The sequence below is a fragment of the Equus asinus genome, chromosome 3 (genome assembly GCF_041296235.1).
Source record: "Equus asinus isolate D_3611 breed Donkey chromosome 3, EquAss-T2T_v2, whole genome shotgun sequence".
Lineage (NCBI taxonomy): Eukaryota > Metazoa > Chordata > Mammalia > Perissodactyla > Equidae > Equus > Equus asinus.
This window is the reverse complement of record NC_091792.1, coordinates 30901868-30913196: the sequence shown is the minus strand read 5'-3', so window position 1 is coordinate 30913196 and position 11329 is coordinate 30901868. Positions and strand designations below refer to the sequence as shown.

Here is an 11329-nt window from a genome sequence, read left to right as displayed (position 1 = left end):
GTTAAAGTTGCTCACATTCTGCTTTGGTGGCCCGGGTTCACAGGTTTGAGTTCTGGGTGCAGACCTCCTCCACTTGTCAACCATGCTGTGGAGGCACCCCATACAAAAAAGTAGAGGAAGATTGGCACAGATGTTAGCTCAGGGCTAATCTTCCTCAAGCAAAAAAAAAAAGAAGATTGGCAATGGATGTTAGCTTAGGATCACTCTTCCTCACACACACACACACACACACACACACAAAATTTTAATTTTGGTTAATTGTGTACTAATATTTAAAATACCATAAAGAATAATTTTTAACAATAAAATTATTTTAAAAATTAAATTTAAATTTATATATTTCTTTTTGTTGAGGAGTAAGAAGAACAAAGTTGGAAAAAATACATTCTAAAATTTCTAACTGTAAAATTTTCAATTTAAGAGTAATTATTTGAACACTTTTGAGGTCAGTGGTGACCGTGTTCGAGGGGTATTCCATTTCTTAAATTTCTATTGGAAGGCAGATGAGCAAAATGTCCAGCGAAGAAAATGACATGATACAAGGGATCATTCAAAGTGTCACTGGGCTCCTTTCGTGTGTCACTGTGATAAGCAGAGCTCCCCCCACCCGCCACTCAATCTTACAAACATTATATTTTTCTCTTTTAGGATCATTTTCAGTTTCAATTCTTTTACTTGACAACTACTTTCTGTTATTTTCTTGATCATCTCTACGTCCAGTCCATCCTCGGAGGAACCTTAGCATTTGGAGAAGAAACAACTATGTATTGTTCAAAGATGATCAGCTAATAGGCATTCAGACGTTTTTATCCATTTTTCTGTGGTCGATATACAGTGCTCCGCCTTCTAAAAATGACCTACAAGACATCCTAGACTCAGAGCAGGATAAAACACTGCAAAATAGATGATACACATACCCTGCCTCCAGATAGAAAATGCATACAGATAGCATTGTTGAATTGAACTGAGATCAAAGAGCCTCTTATTTCCTATTTCTGATTCCAGCACTGAAAAACTTAAAAAAAATGCTAACATTCTTTGACATAAAGTAATAAATATATATAATTGATAATAGTTAATTGGTAAATTTCACTGTTAAATAGTAGTGAATACATTCCAGTACTGGCTAAAACTACAAATGTTCTCTCAACTCCCCTATGGAATTTTTCCATCCAATCTATCCACAGAGGATAGCAGCAAGCACTTAAGAAATGTTAACCTCAAAAGTCTCATGCAGTAATCTGTAATCACGAAGTAAATAAATCTAAGAATTAATATTAACCTAAACAAATAAGTTGGTTTCTTGCCAACCCTCATACCACAAATCTTTCTGAAAAGGGGACTTCCCAATCATTTACTGCACCACCTCAGTTGTGATATAATGGGAAATTCTTCTGCTTTGATCTCTCCACAAACCCCAGCCTTCTCCTTTGATGGTTGGATAGACATGTAGATCAATGGATACAGACATATAGATCAATCCACATTTGTCTACTATTCTTGTCAAGCTCTATCTGCAAAATCTGATGCAAATTAGACAAATGTTTACATTTGGGAACCACAAAAGAAATGTCTCCAAGGAACTAAATACGTATAGACGCTCATGTGAATATTATTTGATCAAAAAGATAATCTTTAAATATATAACTAATAATGTCAATCACACAAGTACCATATAAGCAATACTTTAAGACCAACATTCTAGCATTATAACACTCAGCATCAAAATGAAGAGTGGTTGATTGTCACTGTCAAACTGTAGGAAATATTTCTATGGAGATAGTAGCATCTTTCATAAATACCAGTGCTCTTAAACCTGAATGGGTTCAAATCCCAGCTCTACCACTATTTAGCTCTGTAACTTTGAGGAAGTTATTTAGTTACTCTATGCTTCTCTTTCCTCAGCTGTAAAATATAGTCCATACCGCCATATAAGTTTATTATGACCATTTTTAAAAATACATACATACTCGGAACAACTCCAGCACATAATGAGAACTCAGCAAGTGTTAGCTATGATTCATATTATTTCCCATAAGTCAAGTTGTGGGCCTAAAGACAGTACTCTCTGTATTATCATTAACTAACCTTCAAAAGAATAGTTACATAATGAATGAAACTTAACAGTAAACTCTAAGAGTGACAGGAAGAAAAGAACAGCCCTCTAAGTTTTAAAATGTTTCAAAAACTGTTTTGGGTCCAAGAGTCACTTAAAAAAAAACTGATTAGAGTTATTGATATTTTCTCCAGAAAAATCCACTTACACACAACATTTCCGAGCTTCATTCACAGTCTTCCTCAAGCCCACTCAGAGCCAGCAAACCTGAGCTGCAGAACATTCTAGGGCTTAAAATCCTTCAATTATCAAATTCTACTTCAATAAACTTTAAATCACTGTTTTCCCCTATCCTCCAAAGAAGTTTACAAACATGCATTTCATTGACAAATATTTTGTCTTGTGATATAGCTGTTGACATTTATATATTAATCTCATGGATTAAAACAAAAAGCATCAAATTGCTTGTCTTAAACCCACCAGTAATCTGCAGGAAAATTCCAAATTCGAGAACTATAGCTTCAAATCAGCTTCTGGAGTTCCCAGCCCAAATCAACAGGGAGCAGTGAATCCAAAAGCATGGGAACACTCTGCCTATCAGAGGTTCTGGACCAGCGGCCAATCAAACCCCTCTCTGCCACTCTGTCACAGAGTAGGTGATACTGTAGGAAAAGTCACTCTGAGTATAACTAAAACTTTGAAAGGAGAAAAGAGAGGGAGAAATGTAAGGATGCAACATTAAAACACAATCATAACAAACTTTCAGAACTTTCTGAGACTTCTTAACTTTATTAAGTAAAATGTAAAATTTTTCATCACTTTTTAAATCTAAAGTGGTTATTGCTCTGTCTTCAGTTCTTTCCCTTATCTATCTTTATGTTGCTTTCCTCTGTACCTCTTCCCTCTGTCTACCATGCTGACCACACCGCTTTTTAATAAAGTGACAGGAGTTTAAAATTTAAGCTATATGGGACCTTGATGCTTTCAGTGGAATAGTTCACCTTGCAGGCTCTGCACAGCAGCATGCTGTAACTATACAGATTTGATCTGTTTATTCAATCAAGTCAATAAAGCCTCTTTAGGCACACTAGCAAGATGAGGATGCCTATCAGTTACAAGTAGATGGCATTAGCTGTGTCATAACATTAGAAAGGAGCTTTAAAAAACGTAATGGAAAATCGCTAATGACAACCACTTTACTTCCAGTTTTGAAACTCCTGACTCACCCTATTTAAGAATCTGTTATAAGCATCATTTAAGAACAACCTTGCTTTATACACATGTTGAAGTTAACAAAATTTTAAATGCATCGAATTACATAGTACAATTTAAATGAATTGAAGACCCTGGTAACACACAGTCTCAAAACACTTTAAGCAATTAACTAGATTTTCATTTAAAGCCACTTTGAATAAGGATTTTATTGTGCTACAATCTCCTGCATTTCTTCCAGGTTTCTAATACTGCTTTTCTAAGAGATAAGTGGCTTGTCCAGAGTTGGAACTAAGAGACCCAGGCCTGATTGCCAAACAGTGACCATTCCTGCAAATTCCTCTCCCTAGGAAGACAAGTGTCCTGATCAAAGAAGAGAATAATTTGATTTTGCAAACAAAACTGAACACAGACACGCGAGCTCGCACACACGTTTGCACTGGCAGGCAGGAAGTTTGGAGGAGCCAGGGAAGAAGCGGGGAGCTGCAGTACCTTCTTGACCTTTCTGAGCTCGATCAGGTGCAGAACTCAGCGCTCTATGCTGCCAGACAGAGTCTTTTCCGAAACGGCAGCTCAGCGGGGGCAGCCATGCGCAGGTTCCTCGCTCTCCGCCTGCCCCCGCCCCGCGCCCGCCGCCGTCGCCCCCGCCCCTGCCCGCTCGCCCGCAACCAGCGACAGCAAAAGAGCGGAGCGCACGGGGGAGCCGCGCGGGACCGGCAGGTGGACGAGCAATCTGTGCTCCTCTGGAAGCAGAGGATAGCGAGGAGAGCCCACGAGAGGAATAAAGGGTCGGAAGGGAAAAATCCTCTGCAGCTAGCGCAACCGAAAACTGAAGTCGCTGGCAAGTGTTTCCCCATAAGAGGGCAGGGCGGCCGGACCGGCAGCTGGTCGGGGGAAACGGGTGGATCCGGCCGGAGCTGGGAGGCGCCCGATACGAAGTCTTTGGGGAAAATTCCATCGCCCTTTCAACCACCACCACCTCCCCTCTCAAAGCGGAGAAGCCGAGCTCTGTACCTCCATGGACTCCGGGCTGCAGAATCGGGGGCGGCAGGCAGCGCAGCCGGGCTCCTTTGCCGGGCCTCGGCTTTTCTATAGGCGGCAGCGAGCGAGTCAGCTGGGGTTCCCCCGGGCGCCCTGAACCCGGGGAGTCCCAACCCCTAGCGAAAAGAAAAGTGAAAGAGAAAGAGCAACAGAGGCGAAGATAAACACCCCCCAGCGGAGGCTGGGGGAGGGGCGGGCTGGCAGCGGCTCCTGATGACTGCCCCAGGTGTCGCACGCAGCTCCCTGCTCCTTGGCTGGGACGCCCGGCAGGTGTCCGCCACAGTCGGGACGCCCAGGGGCGCAGAACCTGGAGGGCGAGCGGGGGGTGGCCCAGGAGCAGGAGGGTGGTCCTCCTGCAGAGGAGGCGCGAGGAGATGGCCCGGAGTCCACCCCCCGCGATCACGGCTCCCAGCTTGACACGCCGGCTTCCCCAGCGAAGCCTGGGAACCGAGGCGCGGTGCGTGTCCAAGTCGCCCAGGGGAAAGGGAAAAATGTGTTGAATCGGGATGGGAGGCTACTTCAGACCAGCCCCTTGGCTCGCCGCGCAGGCTAGAAGAAGGAAGGCCTTGAAGTCTTACTAGAAAAAACATTGGAGGAAGACACCTGGGCGACTGCTTTGTCCCAGGCAATTGGCACGGAGGGTGAACTTGAAGGAATAAACGCGTCTGCGGATCACTTTTCCAGTCTAGGGCGTAGTCGAGTGTAAACATTAAATGGGACCGTGTGAAACGTTATTGTAGTATTTTACAGTTGAAAGAAGGGACTGAGTTCTTTGAGGCTGAGTGATCTCCATGCCACACAGTCAGAAAAGGCCTCGTGCTCAGTTTTGGAAGCTCTGTGGAGAACCTGGCACACACGGGAATCGCTGCAAATCCCTAATGAAGGATGTTTCATTTTCAATTATGTCACAGAAAAATGATAAGACTCCCTTAAGCTTGGTAAAACATTTAACTGTGTTTTCTTTTCATAGCATGTATGTTAAAAATAAAATAGAAAGATATTAGAAGTGATTTAAATATTAAATGTGCATAAAGTTCCTCTTAAAATCTTCCTATTTTTATGAAAAAGTTGAGCTCTAGATAGTCACTATGGACAAAACAAAATAAGTGAGCTATCAAAGTGTAAAAACACTTTTTTACAACCATTCAAAATGTAACCATCACAGGAAATTATATTTAAAGAAATGAAGCAATCATTTTTTCTGTCCAAGACAATGTCGTGTTGAATTTTCTCATGATAATGCCAATGGTTTCAAATCCGGTCAGACTTAGTCATAGCGATATGCTGAAGCTTTGGTTTACAGAATGAACATGCGTTGTGAAAGCAAGCCAGCAGCTGGATTGGATTCTGTTGCAAAAGAGATAGCAACCACAAAAGGGATAAAGCGTATGCATATGTGAATATAGAGATTAGGAAGGGAGAAGTGGATCTGTGACTCCAGCCCCAACTTTAGACTGCTGCAGAGCTTCTTGGACTCCTGCAAAGTGAACTCCTCCCATGCCTTCTTCAGCCTCCTTGTCAGTGCTGTGTGCCCTGCAGCACTGGGCTGAAGTAGCTGGCCAGAGAGTAAGGCACCTCACTGGCCACACTCAGCACCAACTAGAAGAGCCAGATATGGCTTCTGCCAGAGGACACATCATCACATCCCTGGTGCACTGGGGCTCCCCAGGAGCACTAGAGGAAGTTGTTCTTAGCTGAGGCTCCCAAGCCTTGTGGGCTCCACTTGTCCCCAGAACTGGCAGGCCTCAATGTCTGACAGCACCCTTTTAACATGTGGCCACCACAGAGTGTTCTGAGCTACTGGGAGAGGTTTTCACAACACTATGAAACTCAAGGGAATTTTCTTCATAGAGCTGAGCTTTAAAGTACAGTCTGACTACATAAAAATAATAAAATTGGTCTACAAATATTGGTCAAGCTTCTTTTTTTTTTTTTTTGAGGAAGATTAGCCCTGAGCTAACTACTACCAGTCCTCCTCTTTTTTGCTGAGGAAGCCTGGCCCTGAGCTAACATCTGTGCCCATCTCCCTCTACTTTATATGTGGGACGCCTACCACAGCATGGCGTGCCAAGCGGTGCCATGTCCGCACCTGGGATCCGAACCAGTGAACCCCAGGCCGCCGAGAAGTAGAACATGTGAACTTAAATGCTGCGCCACTGGGCCGGCCCCCCATCAAGCTTCTAATATATGTAAGTTCTGGAACAAGATGGGCTGAATTATATGATATATAAAGCATTTAGGCAGATTGGAGAGATAAAATAACGTAACCAACAATACAATGAAATTAAAAATGATCGAAGTCATGATAGGCTTTGCTCTACTTCTTGTTTCCCAAATATGTAGGTCAAATTTATTTTCTTAATTACAGAAAAAAGAGATTTTTGAGTTATTTATGTAAGTGCCTACAAGTCAATGAAGGTGGGTTTTCAGCATAGTTTGTTTTTGTTGCCCTGTGCTCAAACAGAAAAGTCTAATATATGCTGCTTGTATTTTCAGTTGCCACAGGCTGTTTGGCAAGATATTGAAAATTACTCACACCAATGAACAAATAAACTCCACCGCATAAATTAAAAACAAAGACCAAGATTCATGAAATAATTTGAAACTGCCCTAAGATAAGTAATGAACTTATAACATGGAAAGCAGTAAAAATTAACTAAACCTCGCAGAAGTGAGTGTAATAATCTTTCTTTGAATTCAAAGAATTAACAATAAAATCATAGTTTAATAAATGTTTAATATCTGATTTTTCATTCCAAAGACAATGTTTGCCAAGTGGGCAGTTGTCTGTAAAATAAATTACTGATAAATGTTTTCTATAGCTTTTGAGGCTACGTGGAAGAAGTTAAAAGTCAGCTTATCTGATTTAGCGTTCAAAGTCCATGACTGTGACCTTATTTATGGTCCTCCTGGGAACAAACCACAGGCCAAGAACAGGTTGATCTTCTGGTCTTTGAAAAAACACGGCCCAGGACCCCTGGAGTTTCCATTTTGGTTAAAATGTTCCTGAAATGCAGCCTTGCCTAAAGGTTGCTCCCCACCTCTGTTGTTTTGGTGATCCTAACAATAGAGGAAATACTTTTCTTCTTAAAGATTACTTAAGTTTTCAAGAGCTTCTTAAATTGCTGCTTTTTCAGAGGTACAGTAATACTAGCTAATATATCTATAGTTCCTACAGTGTGTCCCTAAGTACTTGCTAAGTGCAAATGTTAACTCATGAAATTTTCACAGCAGTGCTATGAGATATGACTATAATTATCTCCATTTTACAAATGGAGAAACCAAGACCCAGAGAAATTACCCGACTTGCCTAAGGTCACATGTAACTGAGTGGCCCAGCAAGAATTGAACTCGGGTAGTCTGGCTTGAGTGCACACACTACCCTCTGCCTCCTCTAAACTGATAACCACTTTCCATTAAACTGATAACCACTTTTCTAAAACAAAGGGCTCATGAGGAAAGGGTTCCTAAGAAAGAAGCCATTGACTGTATCTGTCAGTCCAGTTTCGTTTGCCACCACCAGGGAGGAAACTCATTAGTTCCCTTGAATTTCTGTTTCCTGAGCTTATTGTGTTTCTGTAGGGAAACTGTCATGGGCATTGTAGTCCTGCTACAAACATAGGTTATTTGAATAAAGTGACTGACAAAGGCTGGCAGAGCACGGCAGCAGGTTAGAAACAGCATAACTAGTAGCTGACAGATTCTGGCCAGTTCCTATTAGAGATGGGTGATTTTGTTTGAACTGCAGTGTCAGAGGGTACCCATGGCAAAGGAGGAGGAAGGACACCTTGTTTCAAGCTGGAGATGAATTAAAAACAGTTAAATAATAATATACTTAGTTTTTAATGTATTTAAAGTATATGGAACCTTCAATGTTTTGGTACTTAGGAGCAAAGGAGAAGGAGTTTAAATAGAACCAAGAGATAATTTAAGGTGCTAACAATACTATTCTGAAGAGTCTTTTAAGGGTGACCTTACTGATCAAAATCTAGTTCAAAAAAACACTAACTACCTTACTTAGATTTATAATGAAAGTACATCATCAATGTACACAATATGAATTGTGTTGGCATTTATTTCAATAACTGTAAAAAGGGATTTTACTTTTCGTCACATATACTTGCTGACATATGGAAAATAACACATTTCTTGAATTCCATAGTTTAAATTTATGCATTTTTTACAACATGTAATAGCTTTAACAAAAAGGTGTGAACCAAAGTCAATACCAATAAAATGTCTATCTCAACAAAGTTAAACTGACACTGATTTTGATTTTGACCCTGTGGTTGGAAACAGGCCCTCAATAAATGTTTGTTCAATTCTTGCTGAAAAATAATTTTACCTGTCATTTTATAGTTTTAAATTCTTGCTAGAATCAAAATCTGATGACTTACAGATATTTGTCTATGTATATATGCGTATACATGTACATATATGCATACATATGACACACATATGTGTATGTACATAGTAGCTCTTTGTAAGTTTCATGAAATAATTTGATAATTTACAAAACTTAATTCTGTGGTTTGTGTGTATACTTAATCCTACAATCACTTTTTATTGTTTTTAACTAAACTTTCTTCCAAATGTTTATCAAAATCAATTTTCAGAAGCACTCTGACATGTATCAACCAAACCAATAGAAGGCTCATAATCATTGGTTAAAGTATCACTCGTTTTGTTATTATGGTAATTGTTGTGTGGGAAATTACCTTGATGAAATGGTAGCCTCCAATTACTACTCTGGAAGTATCATAACAAAAAAGCTTACACACCAAATTAAGATATCCAAACAGCATGGTTTATTGAGTCAATCTAAAACTCACAATAAGAAGCAAAAGAAAAGAGACAGGGTACCAGATTAGCACACTTAGGGTAGGGTACAAGTGGGAGAGGGACCTCCCTACCCAAATCCTGAGTTATACAGTGTTTGTACAACTTCTTTCCCTGTCTCTCTCTCTCTCTCTTTCTCTGCTACATCATCCTTCTCTGATGATGGTGGGATGATGAAGAGCAAAGTTGAGGTTTGAATAAGGATGGGAGTGCACAGATGGAAGTTACCTAGGGCCAAAATACCTGCTTGCTGTATCAGAGACACAGGAGCTAACACACATCCTATGACTTTTGCTCATATCTCAATAACTACTAGCTCATTTACTATGATTAACACTTCATAGGAGCTATAACGATCTCATTGTTTTCTCGTTCTTTATAGAAGAATTTAATATTCTTTAATAATGCATATTATAGTAATTCTTTGTGATATTCTTTTATTTATTTGTGACTAATATGCTTTGAGATTCTATTATGTTAATAAGTGTTTGTCCTGCATCAAGGGTGATGTCCTCAACCAAAGGCCCTCCTGACCTATAGGATCATGACAGCTCTTCTTCTGAAGCTGCATCCTTCACATCTATGCCATTGCATCTTGGATCTCAATGACTCCCTGAAATGAAGCCAAATTTGCTATATTCCTATGGGATATACATATATAATCTTAAATGTTTTGGTACTTCGTAGAGGGGGAGAAGGAGTTTAAATACAACCAAGAGAGGATTTCATGCACTAGCAATACTATTCTGAACAGTCTTTTAAGGTTGACCTTATAGATCAAAATCTAGTTCAAAAACACATTAATTACTTTATTTAGATTTATGAGAGTTTATTTTATATATATCTATATAAACATATATATAATACAATATGAAAGCATAATATATATATTCATTGACCTGCTCCTGGAGGCTATCTTCTACTCATGCTTTATATTTCGTGTATGGCTATGTCCTAGATATAAACAAGAATAGTGTTTAACAGCTTTGCAAAGTGTGTTCTGACAATTTTCCAAATTAAACAAGCAGCTTTTAAATAAAGCATGGATTAAAGAAGAAACCACAGAGGAAATTATAAGGTACTTTGAACTGGAAGATAATGAAAACAAAATATATGAAAATTTGAAGGATGAAGCTAGCATATTTCTTAGAGAAAAATTTATAGTTATCAATATTATATTACAAATAAAAAAGGTTGAAAACAATAGTATAAGCTTCCACCACAAGAAACTAAAAAAAAAAAAAAAAAAAGAGGAAAATACAAAGTTGAGAGAAGGACGGAAACAATAAAGATAAAGATAAGAGCTGAAATGGAAGATAAAATCAATGAAAACAAGTTATTTATTTGAAAATATCAATAAAATTGGTGACTTTCTAGCTAAATTGATCAAGAACAAAGAGAAAATACAAAATTACCAATATCAACATTGAAAGAGGAGAAATCACTACATACACTATGGACATAAAAGAAAAATTAAAAAATATATTAAAATCAACTTATAGCAATAAATTTAACAACTTAAAGGGTCAAATTCTTTGAAAGCCACAAGTTACAAAGGCTGACACACACAATAGAATGTTTAAATTATATCTATTATAGAAATTTAATTCATAATTAAAATCCTTTCCACAAAGAAAAGTCTAAGCCCAAATGGCTTCATTGGCAAATTCTATTAAACAATTAAGGAAAAATAATGTCAATCTTTTTTTTGAGGAAGATCAGCCCTGAGCTAACATCCACCACCAATCCTCCTCTTTTTTGCTGAGGAAGATTGGTCCAAAGCTAACATCCATGTCCATCTGCCTCCATTTTTTATATGTGGGACACCTGCCACAGCATGGCTTGATGAGCAGTGGGTAGGTCCACACCCGGGATCTGAACCAGTGAACCCTGGGCCACCGAAGCAGACCATGTGAACTTAACTGCTATGCCACCAGGTCAGCCTCTAAAATAATGCTGATCTTACACAAACTCTTTAACAAAATATAGGAAGAAGAAACGCCTCTCAATTTATTTTATGAAGCCAGAATTATCCTTTCAAAACCGTAGATGTTACATGAAAAGAAATCTACAGAGGAATATCTTTTTTGAACATAGCACAAAATTTCTCAACAAAATATTAGCAAATCTAATCCAATGTATAAAAAGCATAATACATGTGGAGCAAACAGTATTATTCAT

The 11329-nt window shown here is 39.1% G+C and overlaps 1 protein-coding gene across 30 annotated transcripts in view; it reads right to left on the bottom strand.

Annotated features, from left to right (window-relative positions):
- IL15 (interleukin 15) overlaps positions 1-11329 on the bottom strand; it is a 124886-nt gene that overhangs the window by 77956 nt on the left and 35601 nt on the right. For 9 of the 30 annotated variants that reach the window (XR_006525583.2, XR_011501931.1, XR_011501930.1 and 6 more), the window contains exon 1: positions 3761-4276. The exons of 5 other annotated variants lie outside the window; for them this stretch is intronic. Coding sequence is in view for 4 of the 25 variants with exons in the window: in XM_070504797.1 (XP_070360898.1) it covers positions 16-85; positions 3761-4226 (536 nt within the window). In the remaining 21 variants the exon portion in view is untranslated. 16 more of the 30 variants (XM_070504806.1, XM_044767209.2, XM_014854466.3 and 13 more) reach the window with 5 other exon arrangements.